Source organism: Aotus nancymaae, unplaced genomic scaffold (assembly GCF_030222135.1).
Source record: "Aotus nancymaae isolate 86718 unplaced genomic scaffold, 86718_ANA_hifiasm-v0.15.2.pri h1tg000058l, whole genome shotgun sequence".
In the NCBI taxonomy this organism is placed as follows: domain Eukaryota; kingdom Metazoa; phylum Chordata; class Mammalia; order Primates; family Aotidae; genus Aotus; species Aotus nancymaae.
The window spans coordinates 26,507,571-26,525,944 of NW_026988472.1; the positions used below are offsets into that span (position 1 = coordinate 26,507,571).

The following is an 18,374-nucleotide window of genomic DNA, read 5'->3' on the forward strand; positions in this document are numbered from 1 at the left end:
GTAGTGGGAATGACTTTAATTAAAAGAAGAGAAACTCACTCAAATGTAGACAAGGGAATGAGAACAGTGGCTGCATGTGCAGGTCTGATGGTGTTTGGAAATAGGAAGTGAAAGAAGTTCTACTCTGATAATTGCGCTTGCTTCCATAAGGTAGAGAACAGGATCATCTGCTGAGAGAGCTTCAGAAAGAGAATGGGCCAGAGTTTGAAAAAAACATTTTAAATATTTCCTATGGAGACTCAGAGCCCAAGTTGAAAAGCAAAAGTATGACAGGAAGCTGGGTTCATTTGAGGCTATTGATTATTGCCTTAGTTTGGGTTGCCCCAAGAGTAGATATGAAGAGGATTTAGGTGCAAGCAGTTTATTTGGAAAGTGCTCCCAGGAATCAAAGTAGGGAAGTGAAATAAGAAAAATAAAGCAGCCAATAAAGGATGGCGCGCATACAGAGATCAGGTTATTGCTGGAAGCAACTGGGGCTCAATCACGCAGGGACCTATTTGAGACACTGTGTGTATCATACTTCAGGGTTGTCCAACTGAGAGGCAAAGGAGCTGGAATATTTACCAATTCTAAGCTCTTACTGGTTAAGGGTCACCCCTGAACTGTTAACATTTCAGTACTCCTTGTCTGTCCAATATACTGGACAGACAACGAGTTGCTTGTAGATGCTTGCAGGTTGAGAGACACAGGAAATTTTATGTTGGGCCAGAACTCAAATAAAAATATTTTAAGACATTCTGATGATAAATATGCATTAATGATTATTGAAATATAATTCACTGGTTTGGGTAGGCAACCAAATGACCATAGTAGGAAAGTATTTATTTAATGAGTTACCATCACTGAAGAGAGTGTGAGAAAAAGATTTTTACGGCATGTAATTGTACTCTATATTTTAATCAACTTTGTGAATGAAGAAATAGGAAGCTGATAATCAAACTTGTGGATAAAAATTGTAGGAAATCTAAAAATTATATATGACTCAATAAAAATCTATAAACATTTGTAATATATGCACAAAGAAATTATTGACATTCAATGATGTGGGATTTAGAGGAATCAAGATCCCTAGTCTCTCAATTTCAGGTTGGATAGCCTTGATAAATAACAACTCAATCAATATTCTATGAACTATCCTTTTTTTGATATGGAAGGACATAGTGGTGAACTGGATAAATTAAGTTCCTGACCCATGGTACTGAGGTCAATTAATTTAATTCATCTGAAGCTCTATCTCATCCTATGGGCAGTTGGAATTGGTAATACCTAACAAAATAATTTTTTAAGAATGTAAAATGAGAATATGTTTTTATAAGGATTTTGTGTTCCATGAAGTTCTGTATCTAATTTTAAAAACAGTAGCTTGCAACTAATGTGAAAAATTCTAACAGGTTTATATGATTCAAAGTCCCAAAATTTGAGTTCAATAGATCAACTCATAAGTTTGTGTTAGTAATTATGTTGTGATACAACTGTCTTATTGATAGTTTATGTGAAAAAATCCTATAAGTTTTAACTCAATTGAATTGCAATGTGAGTTGAAAATGTAATATTGAAGTGAAAATACTTATTAAAACCATGGACTGTATCAATGAAAATATTATAAACCAAAAAGATAATTGTCTATTCTTCCCTATTTATACTACGTACTACTGATACGTTCCCTTTAAGTACTAAATTTAAGGAAACCAAGATACCAACAAACGATAGAATATCCACTGAAGTAACTAAGCATAGGGTAGGCTGATGATCAGGTATCTACGGACGGATCTGAAGAACTGATTTCAAATATTTATAATTTTGTATACTTTAGCCAATATCGTTCCAACTATTTTCCACCCCCACCAGCTCCTGGAAACTAACATTGTCTTCTGTTTCTTTGAGTTTGATATTTTTTTAGATTCCACATGTAAGTGAGATCATGTGGTATTTGTCTTTCTATACCTGATTTATTTCACTTAACAAAATTTCCTCCAGGTTCATACATGTTGTTACAAATGAAAGGATATTCATATTCTTAAAGATTTAATACTATTCCATTAGACACTTGGGTTGATTCCATCTTCCATACCTAAATCACCCGATTAAAGTGAATAGTTTATCCCTGGTCACTCCAAAGATCTCTGCATAAAACAGAATGTTTGAAAATAACAGGGTACATGATCTGATATTTATTGCAGCATGACAACTGACACCAAAATGTAGTGGCTTAAAACAGCACTTATATTTCTCATAATTCCGCAACTTGGGCATTTCTTTTCTCTATGTGGCATCAACTGGAGCACTCGTCTGTCTTCAGCTGGCATTGAGATGGGTCACAGAAGGCTTTATTTGCATGCCTGGTGCCCCATGCTTCTTCATGTGACCTCTTCACATAGATAGAGCAAGCTTCTTTAAAACATGATCACCTCAAGATCATTGCACTTCTTATTTAATGTTGCCTTCTCAGAATGCGTGCTCTAAAAATTCAAGCACTTATGTGTAGGCACTTATCAACACCTCACTTTCAATACTCTTACTGCTGTCCCGTTTGCAATAGGAAGTCACATAGCCAAACCCAAAGGCAATATGTTTGGAGACTACAGAAGCGCATGAATATCAGGCATGTGGTTCAATGGTGACCACCAACAGGAATTGTTTTTTTCTCGTAAATACTTTCCAAAAATAAAAGGTCATCTTGGGAAGTAGCAATTTTTTGAATAGTGCAAACATTCAAGCAGAGGCTGGGTAATAGCTTATAGGAGATATTATAGAAGTGATTTTTTACACTGAGGTAAATAAAATGACCTCCATGATCATAAGACTCTAGATCAAAGCTGACTCCAAATTTGAGTCTACCTAATGGGCAAAATGGTGGTGCTATTAATACTAATAGAGGCATCAGGCAGGAGTCTCAGATTGAGAAAAGAGTGACAAATGTGGTTAAATTGCTTTTTCTATATAGAAGAAAGAGATAATCAAGAAATAATGACCTTTATTTTTCGCTGTCTTAGGTTGGATGTTGATATAACTGAACTTCACAGTTGGATTACTCGCTCAGAAGCTGTGTTGCAGAGTCCTGAATTTGCAATCTACCGAAAGGAAGGCAACTTCTCAGACCTAAAAGAAAAAGTCAATGTAGGTTATGCTTTTTTAAATATGTGTACTTATTTTGTGCTCTTGTAAAATCCATGTTTTGTTATCTGTGATTCTATTAGTTGATAGAATTAATGCAATATGATAAAATGCTGTTTAATATATCTTTAAAATATAGTTTAGATAGCAAGCAAAATCAAAGTTTAGCCTGGAAAAATCTTTCTGGATTATTCTGTGACTGACTACGAATGTTTTTCATAAACTTGCCTTAACTTACATATTATTTAACTGTAAATTTACAATTGTATAACATGAATTCATGTTGATTTCTTTCATATATTGTTCAGTTACCTCAAGGCTAGGCCTTAGCAAGCTTACAGAATAGTATAGAGTAGAATAGAGTAAAATAGAATAGAATAATATAATAAATACCATATTTAGGACTTTGTTTATATTCTCACTATTATCAAAGAGTTATTCTTTATAGTTGTCAGTCTCTGTCATATATTATAAGATATTTAAGTATTACCTTAACTAAAAGATGTCCAGCCTTTCTCAGTATTTACATATGGTAACAGATGCTTTGCTGTTGCTATTCCCTTTTGAGATGTTATAATTTTGACCTTCGCAAATACAAAGTTTTATTGATTTGAATAAGCTGCTTCATCTTTAGGGAAATTGTCAAGGCTTTAAATTTTCAACTTCAACAATTATAAAACATGCATCTTTCTTTGTGATTGGCAGCAGTTTGTAAAAGAATTTCTAACAGGCAAAGTAAATATAATGTGCAAGCTAAAGAAACAATGATTATGAATGAAAAGTAATTTTATCTATGGGAAGCTCACATCTGAATGAGTATATTAGCTCTGCTTTATCTTTCCAGGATTCAAATCATGAAGTTCAAAATCTATTGTATTTTTACAAATGCAACAGTAACTCACTTACAAGCTAATGTTTGCTATTGGGGTTGGAACTTTTGTAGAACAAAAAAAAAATATATATATATATATATTCTGGAAAAACGAATATTTTTTAGACTGCTTGAAGAAAGAGAGACAATCTTGTCAACAGTTCTTTTTAGAGTTAACTACTTACAAATTGGAAAGTTATTTTAAATTACTTATTAGATTTATAAAATATGCCATTGTCAGCATTATAATAGACTTCTCTAAACAGTTTCAAGAAATGGGAAATATGATTGTATTGCTGATGTTTGAGTTTTAAAATTAAAATTAAAGACAATATATAATTGGTAGAAAATTAGTTAAATGTCTTTTTTCAAAATGTACTTATTTGAAGGTATATTCTTTGCTATGATTTTTGAGGCAAATTCTCTGAGTAACAAAAAATTAATTAGAAAATATTAAACTCTAAATAAGTTTGAAAGTTCACGTTACACATTTGATCACTGAGAGTATGAATCAGCTTTGGCATTTTATTAGCTAATTAAAAATTGTTATTGATCTGATTCTTACAGTTTTCGGTCTAAGAGTCTGTTTCCTTATCTTAAAACAGCTTGAAACAAGCAGGAAATTTGAATTTTAGTATTTCAGGAATATAAAATTTAAAATTTCCTGTTATCATTTGGTTACCTAAAAACTATTTGCATTTTATCAATAGTGTGAGCAGGACAGATTAAAAGTGTTAAAAAAAAGAGTACAGTATTTTATAAGTGGCTTTCTGATGCCTTGTGAGTCACCTTTATCAACTTGAACTCTCATTTTCTGAAATAACAACATCATTCTTAATTGCCTACTAAAGTAGGACATGAAATGATTTACCTAGATGATTCCTTCAGGCTAAATATAATGTATAGGTGTTAAAATACTTGAGAGAAATACATAGTAATGATGATGGATATGCAATTTAGGCATACTTGATTTTCTTAGTACTTCACCTGTCACTTTATGTAGGTCATTTTGAACTCATGGCAGGCCCATGTCATGAACTTGAGTGGTGTTAATCCATTTTTAGGCCTCCATTAAAAATGGCTAAATATTGCCAACTCTTTTTTTTTCACTTGATTTCTTAATTTACTCCTTTCAAGTGTTTTTAGTCAATTAGCATATCATAGGTCATTATCAGTTCAATTTCATATATTTTCAAAAATGGAACTTTTAAACCTAAGCATATTTTTTTTTCCTTGTTTATTGACCATGTGTTTTATTCATGTAATTAACGAAATGCACTTTCTAATCAAAGTGTCCCTGGACCACAAATATTCACATTATCTGGGAGCTTGTCAGACATATAGAATCTCAGAACTAGTAAATCTAAATTACGTTTTTCAGGAGTGATTCCTATGCACATAAAGGCTTGAGAATCAGTATTCTAGGACACTATCAGGGGCTTTACCTAGCAGTTCCCTCTCACATTCTTTTAATGTCACCACAGTTCATACTTTTCAGCAGAATTCACAGATTCTAACTGCTCAAATTATTTAAGTGAGCACATGGTAACGTAAATTGGTAATAAAACAAAAATGCCTCTTCTAATCACAAGGGGATTTGATACAGTGAAAATCTGGAGCTTGTACAAGGTTCTCTTGAAAGCCTCCCTATCAAGCTGTTATGATTTGACTTTGGGCTCTTCATAGAATCTACACTTGCTTACACGCTTACAGAATCAACTTTTTACCAAGTCCCACTGGAAATCATCAAGCCAGTTAATTCTTCCATTTCTTCTATCTCTATTACTTGTGTTTACTACCCAGAGTATAGATACCTTGATTCTATATTTTCTTCTTTCTCTCTATGCTCTCCTGTACTTTCTTTCCCTTGCTTTACTTCCTCTGCTTTCCCACACTCTCTCACTCTGCAGGCTCAAACCCTTTTTCAATACAAGTCTTCTGTCCTGTATACTTATTCTACTCATACATGGAAACCACTTTTACCCTCAAAAACAGCACAATGACTCATCCTTTTGTACCCCGACTACTTTAGAATGACTGATTTCCTCACCTAACAGAGACAAAGATACTGCTTTCTATTTAAAAACACATCTTTCCTTGCAGTTAATGGCTTCTGGTCATCTATTATCTACCATTTTGTCATATTATTTTCTCATTGAAAACTTTGGAACTAGGTTAATAGACTTTTTCACCCAAGTTCTTTCATTCTTAGCAATTTCAGCACCCCTGTGGGCTGTCCTGCTATTGCCAAAAGTTTCTGTTTCTCTCATTTCCTCAATGCAGCTACCCGCTGTCAGGATTATATGTAAATGCTGTCATTGTCAGGCATTAGTACATTTCTTAAATAACATATTTTAGCAAAATCAACAGTTCTTCATAAGCTTTCCATGCATCCTATTTTCTCCTTAATTTCTCTCAACAATTACTTCAAGCTTTTGTGGGGTGCCTAAACTTTCCCCATCATTCACAGTAAATGACTTCATCTCCTACTTTAGTCAAAATAATATTTCTCAAATTATCGGTATTTATGCTAATAGTCTCTCTTTTTTTTCCATCTGCCTCGGTGAAGAGGCTGTGCTTCACCTGGTTGAGGCTGACCTCTGTGTGTGCGTTCTCAGTGGCATCGCTGTCTATGTATTAAGGTACCTGCATCCATTCAGCTATATATCCAGATTGTCAGAAATCTATGTTCCAGGTCTTTATCATTAGCCTTTAAACTGGTTGTGTTTTCATCTTTTAGAAAGTGTCAGGCTGGGCACCGTGGCTCATCCCTGTAATCCTAGCACTTTGGGAGGCTGAGATGGGTGGATCACGAGGTCAGGAGTTCAAGACCAGCCTGGCCAATATGGTGAAACTCTGTCTCTACTAAAAATAAAAAATTAGCCAGGTGCGGTGATGCACCCAGGAGGCAGAGGTTCCAGTGAGCTGAGATCATGCCACTGCACTCCAGCCTGGGCAACAGAGCTAGACTTTATCTAGAGAGAGAGAGAGTGTGAGAGAAGAGAAGAGAATGATAAGGAGAAGGAGAAAGAAAAGAAAGTAAAGAAAGAAAGAGTCCATTCCTGTGAACACACATGTGAATACTTATCCTACTCAACCTCTTTGTAGAACTAGAACCTCTTAGCCTCATATCCCTCATGAAATTCTTTCCTCACTTGGCTTATGGGATAATGCTTTCTCCTGATTAATTCTTATACATTTTTTCCAATTCAGTTTTTCTTTAATATTGATATCCTTCACAGTCTTTGTTTTTCTTCTCTATATATCCTCATTCATTCTCATTCAAATAGTATCTATTTTCTAATGAACCCTCCCCCTATATGTATTTTTAGCTCACATCTCTTTCTTAAAGCCCAGGATGACATATCTGACTGCCTAAGAGACTATTTTAATTGAATGTTTGCCTAAAATCTTAAAATAAATCTCATTATTTCCCCAGACCTCCTTTATTTTTACTCCTTCCTTTCATCAGGCAAACAGCCTAATCCAGAAACCTGACAGCTAACTGGGTCATCTAGATTTTTTTTTTCTACCATTCACAAGTCTAATCTTTGACAAGTTCAATTAATCCTGCTCACTTAAGAGCTCTTGAAAATGTCCACTTCTCTCTATTCCCATCACCAAAACCCTGATTAAAGCTAGTATCATTGCTTACTTCTATTTAAGATGACAATCCCCTAGCTGGTCTTCCCTGCTACTAATGTTATATTCCTTTAGAAGTTTTCACATCACCTCTGCCAAAGCTAACTTATTAAAACATAACTATGATCTTGTTATATCTCTGTTTATAATCATTTGAGAAAGATAAAATCAGCTACTGATACCCAGAAGCTGGCTTGGCACTTCAGTTCGGCTTTGGAGCTGTTAGATGTTGCCTTGGTACTTGCAGCTACTCTTTGATGTTCTCTGGTTGAATATAAACAGTTGCTAAGAATGCCAACCTCATACAGGGCCACTCCATGGTTGTGATGAATCAAGATAAAAGCAAGATCAATTTGTAATCATATCTTCATACAGACAAAAAGAATAGCATTGTCTAAACTACCCCTAATGAACAAATATCCCTCATCTTCATTAATGTGACACATTATGCTTCTTTGCTAAACACAGCTTTAGCTTCTCTGCATTCCTCCTGCCATCTAGCCAAAAATTTTAGGACACTCTACATAGAATTACTCTACTTCCTTACAACATCCAATCAAAGCCCCATTTCCTTGATGCCACCTATCATGTATACAAGCCCACATCTTAAAATAAGCTTTTTCTAGAATACTCTTAGAGACATAACGCCATACTTCCCTGTGATAGACTGTCTCTCTTGTGGCAGCATATAAATTAACTTTGATACTCTATGAGTGTGTTCCCAGTGGTCTTTGTCTTAAAAGTATTGACAAAGTTAGTTTCTTCATATTGCCCTCATAAAGCCTACAATGATCTAATTTTTGTTTACTTACACAAACTAATTTCTAGCCATTTTCACTTCAATTCCATTATTGGTTTCTGGAAATTGAGGACTTGAACGTGAAATGGTTTTGGTTTTATGTGTCTGTCCTTTGTTTTTGGTGTCCCCATGCCTAGCACATAACCCAGCGAATGTTTAACTACATGGATAAGTGATTTTTCTCAGCTCTGCAGTCACATTTTAAGACAGGATCTATTACCAATATGAAGCATAGAACAACTTCTGAGTAAACATTGGAGTGAATAAGTTACTTTTCTGTCAAAGGGTAAAACTTCATTATAGAATGTTAAATGAGTAGATTCTTAATTACTTCTAAAGTCCGAGTAGGACTGATAGAAATCCATAACCTATTTTCATAATATTAGAGATGTCACAGAAAGAGGAGGGTTTTTTAAAAATTATTTATTTTTTTTGTTTGTAGAAAGTGATTTATTTAGAGAGAGAGAAAGAGGAGATAAAGAAACAGCTAACTCTCACGCTGAGTGAGAGAATCCAGAAAGATGGAATCCAGGAGAGGAAAGCAGCTTCCACGCTGAGTGGAAGGGAATAGAGAGAGAGATGGAGTTTAGGAGGGGAAGACAGGCTTCCATGAGAGAGTGTGGAAGGGGATCCCAGAGGGGAAATCCAGGAAGGAGAAAGATGGCTTCCAAGGGAACCCAAACATGGAGTCCCAGAAAGAGGAGGTTTTTAAGAGGTGCTAATAAAGAAGGAGGAATAGAGGTCTAAAAGACGTTTTAATCACTGAATTGAGGAATTTGTGAACGTCCCTGTTTTGTAGACTTTGCTTAAAATTATTTTACTTTTGTTCCTTTTATTGAATATTATACAACTTAGTTGCCTTTTATTTTGTGTTTGTTACCCATTTTAGAATTTATAATTCTTCTGGTCTCTAAGAATTTTCATGAGCCCATATTATATTTTATAATTAATGACTCCTTTCTGATACATTGGTTTACTGATGTATTTACTGATGGTTTACTGATACATTGGTTTACTTGAAATTATGTGTACTAAATATTTTAGAATCTGAGCAGTGGCTTCTAAACATGTGATCATAGATTATGCAAATACTGAGTAAAGTAGTATTCTATATGTTAATAAAATAATACAAAAACTATGTGTTACATTATAAAATATAGACCCTCAAGGTTAAAAATATTATATGTATACGCATATAGGCACATATATGATAAACAGAGATCTATAGAAAAACAGATTTAGAAAAAATAAATAGAAAATATTTTGAAAAAAGAAATATAAAAAAAGAGATCTCTAGAGAAACAGAAAAGCTGGATGACTTCATAAGGGAAAAATATAAAAGATAATATTGTCAAGGGCAGAGGTATTTTTATGAACAGGGTAGTTTCAAGGAGGTAGTTGTAGTCATTATCAGTACTGAATGCTGTAAGAAGTGTTTTTCCTGACAAGAAAATTAATGACCTTCACAAAGAACTTTTGTACAATAGTGAAGTCTGAACTCTGACTCTAGGTATTTGGACTAATATTGAAATATTAGTCCAAATTTCATTGTACTAGTTGAATTGAAACTAATTGAAATAGTAGTCCAAATTTCATTGAAGATGAAATATATAAAAGAAAATGAAGACCATGGTTGAAGAGTATTCAGATAATACCCTTGGTCTTGAAAACAAGGGAAAGGGGTATATGTACAGTATATATGTGTGTGTACACATACGTACATACACTCATATATGAGAGAGAGGAGGTGGAAGATCAAAGCCATGAAACAACAAGAGAGAGGTAAGATTCTACGAAGTTTTGACATATGGATTGTATATCGTACTCTTTCTTTTGTGCTTAGGTAATTGTTTATTACCATTATCAGGACTTGAGCTGAAGAAAAGGCAGATGTGTCCAACTCCCAATCTAATATGCAGTCTCTAGAATGCTTTTATTTAATCCATCCTTCATTACTGAGCTTGCAGCACCTATCCCCATGGACTGGTCTTACAACCACTTTATGTAAAGCTAACAGAGTTTGTTATGAATTTATACTGTAAGAGAGCATTGTGGGTAAGAGTAGAGACCATAATATTGTATATGGAGGCATTATGCTAAAACAGAGCTCACCTTATTATGTGTCTACTATGTACCAGGCACTTTCATGGAGACTAGAAATAGAGTGGAGAAGAATATAGATAAGGATATCTAACCTTATATAGTTTACATTCCAGTGGGAAAGATGGAAATGAAGCAAGACTAATATGTAAAACATATGAAATGTTAGTGATAAGTTCCAAGGAGCAAAATAAAATGAGAGTTAGGGTATATATGTGTATGCAGACAGAGCGGCATTAAAAGGCCTAGCTGAAAAAGTGGCATTTGATGGGGAAAAATGTCCAAATAACTAATTTAGGGCCATTTTAGGGATGGGTGAAAGTAAATGCACAGCCCTGTAACAGGAGCATGCCTGTAGCATCAGGGAACCACTGAGTGTCTAGCTGCAGCAAAAGCAGCAAGATGCTTAGTAGCAAAACAATTCAGAAAGGTTAAGGAAGTAAGTTAAGATCAGGCCATGGTAAGGACTTGAGCTTTTACTCAGCTGCTAGAGAGTTGAGCTGAACCCCGTTGTCTCTGTCTGCTGTGTTGATAATATATAATCAGAGAACAAAGGTTGACATGTAAAGACATTAAGTATCCTATTTTGAAACATTCATACTTCTCAGAGATGATGGGTACTTTGTCTAATGTGGTAGTAAATGAGCACTATGATAACTCACTTTCTGGGTATGTTTTGAGGTTAGAGCCAACAGCATTTTCTGATGCATTGAATGTGAGGCTTGAGAGAAAGAGAGGAATAGAGGATTCTGTTTTTGGCCTAAACAATGGATAATATAGATTGAGTCCTAGGACACTCCAAAGTGAGAGCTCAGGGACATTGATTAGGAACCTGCAATAAATTGAGTAAAAGTGACCTCTGAAGTTGGAGGAAAACTCTGTGTTCAAGTAATACATGAAGCCAAATTAGCAAATACTTCTGAGAAGGAAAAGGAATCCTCTGAATCAAATAAAGATGATAGGTAAGGTGAGGACTGAAAATCAATCATTGAATGTAGTAGTTTGGGGGCCAATGGTGAGACTGGTAAGTGCAGTTTTGATCGGACTGAGGAAGAGAATAGATGTGAGAGCCAGTTTTTGTTTTTGTTTTGAACCAGTTTTTACTTTTGCAACATAGACCTGTTGAAGGCCCATTTTCCCCTTTGTTGATATGCAATCACTTAAAATGAGGACAGTTATCTTCTTTGTTCAGAAAAATCTTTCTCTTCAGAATTTGTTTTTGGTTTTTGTGTTTTCCGTGCTTTTTAATGTATATTTCTTTGAGAAAATGAGAGATGGTAGAAATTTTAGGAAGTACTGATCCAGCCTACTTTAAAACAGAAGTTCATATATTTCATTTGAGGACAAATGTATGGGTAGCCAGATCCCAAGAGAAGTAGTGATTTTCAGTGATGTTTATTTAGTACCTTTTTAAAAAAATACTTTTTATATGTGGTTATTTGGACGTTTCCATGAACAAGGTACTCTGATCATCTCTGTATCAAAAATGTTTCCTAAACTTCTTTTTAAGATGATTGAGATTACCTTGAACTAGAATGAGCACATATTTCAGTTTGTCTGGTACAGTTTTAGCGTATGTCAAACCATTTGTCCCAGCTTGATTATTCGTAGCTCCCCATTGTACTGTAAAAACTATCTCATTTGGGGAAATAAGAGCCTCCTTTAATCCCCTACGAAGTCTCACATGGTAGGTATCTTTATTGCTATTTTACATAGAAAATATTGAGATTCTGAAAGGTTGAAGTGCTTTATTAAGGTCAGCCAGATAGTAAGCAGTAGAGATCAAACTGAAAACAGCAGAGCAAAAAAGAGTGACTGCAAGTCTTTTTGTTATATTAAATCCTTTAACATCTCTTTGCTACACTAAATTTTATCATTTTTAATCAACTATCTACACCTGCGTCTGAAATGAAATGTTTTCTAGATTCTCCATTGTCTCGTTCACACTCTTCAAGGCACACTTGTATGCATATTCCTCATTTTGCAATATACCGCTTGAAAGTAACGTGTCCTAGCAGAACCCAGATATCATCTAAACATTGATAAATATGCGGATATCGTTGACTGCTTTTTTCTAAGGTATATGTCTCTCTGTATGCACCAGTTATTCAGTTTACTTGAGCTGTATACAGAGTTGGTAATCAGCCTATAGACTGTCACTGTCTATTATGAGTGATCAGACATTCCTTCTGATATTGTGTTGCCCATGCTGAATTAATAGTTAAATATCTTGAACATCCCTGATACATCCAAACTATAAGCTCTGTTTGCTGTGGTATATATTGTGATATGCTCAAGACTTTTTGACTAATATCCATTGAAATATCCCTAGCAACAGCAGAGTATATCTGAAAGAAAACTGAAATTATAAGCAGAAGAGCAGGGTTCTAATATGGAATCTAAAATTTCCTAACATTATGATCTTTGATATATGATTTAATCATATTGATGCTCAGTTTTCTCTTATATAAAATGACATACAATAATATTGATTCCTTCTTTCTTACAATTTTTATGACATACATATGAAATTATGTACATAAACTGTAATTTGGAAGTGTTAAGAATCTCATTTTTAATGTGACTATTCCATTGTTTTCAAAATTTCCACAAACCTCTCTGTGCCTCACTTCCCTCCTCTGTCAAAATGGGAAAGTAATAGTACCTACTTTATAGATTATTGTTTTATTGTGGTTATGGTGGTTGTTACTATTTATACTAGAATTACTGGAACAATGTGGTTAACAAAATAAGATATTAAAAGTCAAATATGATTCCTGAAATATTCAAATATAAGTTTTGCTCTCTGTTAGTAATATTAATTGATTCTAGTAAGCTTAGAATAAAGAAATGATGTTCATAACATTTAGAAGGCTATTGATAATTTATTTTAAATATTTATAAAGACCACATAGTGTTCCCATTCTATTTTTTATATCATTTCATGTAAACTAAAGCAAAAGCTCAATGTAGATAAAATACAAATCCCTGTGGTAGGAGAGGATAACTCTAAAAGTAACCCAAAGAACATCACTTTATTCCCCTTGTTGTCATTGTTCTTTTTTATGTGTTGTGTTGTGGTATATATTTTTTCTTTTGTCTGTATATTTGTCCTGATGTAGTGCAAATTCTGGATGCCCCAAATCCTCCTGTCTTTCTTGATATTTACTATTATATATTTACTTAAATGTGCTTATTTTTTCTCCTCTAAGATGTTCAGGATGCTTTACATATAACATTTACCTTTTAATGGAGAACAAATTTAAGTATTGAAAAATAAGTATGCCATAAGCTACAAAGGACAGATGACTTAGATCACAAAAACTAAGAAGTCGAGAAAAGAGAAATGTTGGAGCTTCATCTAGGATCTTTTAACCAGATGTTATAGCTACTCTATTTTCATGGACTTCTCAGTTCAACCCACAAATTAGAACCATCCATGACTGTTCACATGTTTCTAGAAACAATTCAATACAGTCTGTGAAACTGAATTTCAAGACAACTCAGAAGTTTCACCTGCTAATTGGAATGGGATCCTGGGAACATATAATCACAAAACATTAAAAACTGTGTGCTTTGAAATTTTCAAGTGGAATCCAAGATATTAAAAAGTGTCACTTTCAGAGTTTCTTAACTAATTAGATGAAACTGAGTTTTCATTTGTTGCCTTTCACAGCATCATGTAAAATGTGTATTTTTCAACTAAGCTATAGGTACTTAAGAAAATAAAACAAGACTATCACCTTATAGTTTTTTTTTAAATTTTACTCTTAATTTATTTTCAATTCTAATTAGTATTTTATATATTACAGTTATTCCTGATTGGAGTTTATTCTATCAATGATTGACTTTTTTAGCATTTTGTACTCTTGATATTGAATCCAGTATCCTAATTCATGAAACCATTTTTGTTATTTTAATAGAATTTATTTTTAAATTAATTATAGGTTCACAGCAAAATTGAACAGAAGGTACAAAAATTTCCTATATAACCCTGATCCCACTCGTACATAGCCTGCCCAACTATCAACATTTCCCACTAGAGTGGTATATTTATTACAATAGATGACCTTACGTTGACTCATAATCACCCAAAGTTCATAGTTTTTACATTAGCATTCACTGTTGGTGCCACACATTCGATGACTTTAAACAGATTTACAATAGCATGTATTTACCTTTAGAGTATTATACAATGTAATTGCACTACCATAAAAATCCTCAATACTTTGTCTGTTCATCTCCCCTTCTCCCCAAATCCCTAGAAACCACTGATTGTTTTACAGTTTACATAGTATCACCTTTTACAGACTGTCATATATTTTGAAATGGAACCTAGGATGAAATCCTGCGGTATATAACCTTTTCAGATTATCTTTTTTAACTTAGTAACATGCATTTAAGTTCCTCCATGTCTTTTTATGCCTTGATAGCTCATTTCTAAGTACTGAATAATATTCCCTTGTCTGGATGGATCACAGTTTATTTATCCATTCATCTACTGAACGACATCTTGATTGTTTCCCAGTCTTAGCAAATATAAAAAAGCTGCTATAGCATTCACGTGCAGGAATTTGTGTGGACATATGTTTTCGACTTCTTTGGGTAAATACCAAAGACCTTGATTGCTGGATCATATAGTAGAATGTTTAGTCTTGTAAGAAACCTCCAAACTGTCTTCCAAAGTGGCTGTACCATTTTACATTGCCACCAGAAATGAGGTCCCTTTGCTCCATATCCCTGTCAGCTTATGGTTTTGTCATTGTTCTTGGATTTTGGCTATTCCAATAGGTGTAGTGATATCTCATTGTTGTCTAATTTGTAATTCCCTGATAACATATGATGTGAAACACATTTTCATTTGTAATTTGCTATCTGCACACTTCCTTTGGTGAGGTGTCTGTTAAGATTTTTTGCCCGTATTTTAATTTGATTTTGTTACTGAGTTTTAAGAGTTCTTTGTGTATTTTGGATAATAATTCTTCGCCAGATAATGTCTTTGGTAAATATTTTCTTTGAGTCCGTGGCTTCTCTTTTCATCCTCTTGGCAGCATCTTTCACAGAGCAGAACATTTTAATTCAGTAGTATTCAACTTACTAATTCTTTCTTTCATGGATCATCCCCCTGGTGGTGTATCTAAAAAACTATCAGCAAACACAAAGTCATCTCTGTTTTCTCCTATGCTATATTCTAGGAGTTTTATAGTTTGTCATTTTACTCTAGAGTCTGTGATTGATTCATTTTGAATTAATTTTATGAATTATAAACACCATAATTGCTTTCAAGCAGTTACACAAATTTCTAAATTCAGTGAAAACATTGTATTTATTTTTGTTTTTTTTTTTCATTTTTATTTTATTTTTTATAATTTCAACTTTTGTTTTGGATTCAAGAGTAAATGTGCCGGATTGTTAAATGGGGATATTGTGTGACACTGAGGTTTGGTGCTGAGCATAGTATTACATAGCTAGTGTTTTGGCCCTTTCCCCCTCACACCCTCTCCACTCTAGCAGTCCCCAGTGTTTCTTGTTCCCATCTTTATGTCCATGTGTACCCAAGAAAACATGATTTTTAACCATAGTGCTGTGTTCCACCAAAATATATCTTGGTGCTAATTTATTTTATTTATTGACTGATTTATATTTGAGACAGAGTCTTACTCTGTTTTCCAGGCTGGAGAGCAATCGTGTATTCTCAGCTCACTGCAACCTCTGCCTCCTGGATTCAATCGATTTTCCTGCCTCAGCCTCCTGAGTAGCTGGGATTATAGGCGCCTGCCACCACACTCAGCTAATTGTTTTTATATTTTTAGCAGAGACGGGGTTTCACCATGTTGGCCAGGCTGGTCTTGAACCCCTGACCTCAGGTGATTCACCTGCCTCTGCCTCCCAAAGTGCTGGGATTACAGGCATGAGCCACTGCACCCAGTCCATGTTATCATTTTTACAAGGAATATATTAAATATTGAAATTTTCAGGTGAATTTGTGATAAAATTCACAATAATGTCAGATATTTCACCATCAACACTATAAACTTTTAATTAAATTGATCTAATGAATAACATGAAAATAAGTTAATTGGAATTTATAAAAAGAAGGGTGTAAGGTTTATGTCTACAGCGTTTTTTCTTTTTGCACGTAGATGTTGGATTGTTCAGGGCCATTTGTCGAAAGACATTTTCTCCATTGTATTGCCTTTGTTTCTTTGTCAAAGATCAATTGATTATATTTATGTGAGCTTATTTCTGAACTTTCTTTTCTGTTCCATTGATTTACCTGTCTATTCTTTTGCCAATATTACTCTGTCTTGATTACTGCAGTTTTATATCAAGACTTGAAGTCAGACATTGTCAGGTCTCCCACTTACAAAACTCTTTAAAATAAATTTTTATAAAAACCTTCATTCACACCAGGCACAGTGGCTCATGCTTGTAATACCAGCATTTTGGGAGACTGAGGTGGGCAGATCATGAGATCAGGAGTTCGAGACCAGCCTGGCCAACATGGTGAAACCCTGTCTCAACTAAAAGTACAAAAATTAGCTGGGCATGATGGCATACACCTGTAATCCCAGCTACTCAGGAAGGTGAGACAGGAGAATTGCTTGGACCTGAAAGGCGGAGATTGCAGTGAGCAGAGATTGTGCCACTGCACTCTGACCTGGGTGACTGACAGAGTGAGACTCCATCTAAAAAAAAAAAAAAATTCATTAATTTATAGCTATTTCTTTAAATTAGAGAGTCTTTTCAGGTATGTGAAAATATATGGATTATTGTATAAGCATTTCCATAATTTAATGTGCTTGGTAAATAGTCTTATCTAGATGATTACTTTTTCTCTGAAACTATTTCTGATATTGCCATGTTATATGACAGAGTTTCCCTCAGTCAGCCAGGATAGAGTGTAGTGACATGAACATAGTTCATTGCAGCCTCAGACTTACTGGGCTGAAACAGTCCTTCTGTGTCAGCTTCCTGAGTAGCTGGAACTACAGGCTTATGACACCATGCCTGACTAATTTTTTAAAACTGTTACTCTTTTTGAGATGGAGGTCTGCCTATTTTGACTAGGTTGATCTCAAACGCCTGGCCTCAAGTAATCCTCCTGTCTGGGCCTTCTGAGTAGCTGGTATTACGGGACTATCGTCTAACTATTTGCATTTAAAGGAATATACTAGATCTGCACTGTACAATTACAGTTAACATTGGTCACATGTAACTTTTAAATTTTAAATTAACTAAAATAAATAAAATTTGATTAAATCAAATATTCATTATTTTCAGTCACACTGACCACCTTTCAAGTGCTCAATACTCACGTGTGGTTATTGGCTATTGTATTGGATGACAGATATAGAACATTTCCATCCTTGCACAAATTTCTACCCAATAGTGATGTAGATTGTGCATGTATCTTTTATTTGCTCTCCCATCTGTACTCCAGTATTATACCTGGAAATATTTTTTTACATGTCTATGGATGTAAATAAAGTCTTAAAATATAGTCTGATGTAGAATAACATTCTGCCTCAAATTTAAGAGAAATCTTTGTTATAATATTATTGTTAAGTCACAGACATGTTGTTCTTATTAGATTTCAATTGCATTATAGTTTTCCTTTGAATAGTTATGTTTTAGGACATATACATCATGAAAGTCACATCTTCTTGATGATTATAGTAATGTAGTTCTACTGTATCATGGTTTAAAATTTATGTCTCCATAGTAATATTATTATCTAACTCAACAGTGTGAAATGCTTGTTATTATTAACTTATATGATGTTGTAGTTGTTGTTCAACTCTTAGGAGAAATAAAGGAATTTAGAAAGTTCTTTGAAACTCAACC

General features: G+C 34.1%; 1 protein-coding gene across 11 annotated transcripts in view; it reads left to right on the forward strand.

Moving 5' to 3' along the window:
- The window catches only part of DMD (dystrophin), a 2,277,745-nt gene that overhangs the window by 848,360 nt on the left and 1,411,011 nt on the right, over nucleotides 1-18,374 (forward strand). For all 11 annotated transcript variants that reach the window (XM_064364425.1, XM_064364424.1, XM_064364427.1 and 8 more), the window contains exon 18: nucleotides 2,994-3,117. In XM_064364425.1, the coding sequence (XP_064220495.1) occupies nucleotides 2,994-3,117 (124 nt within the window). The remainder of the gene's footprint in view (nucleotides 1-2,993; nucleotides 3,118-18,374) is intronic.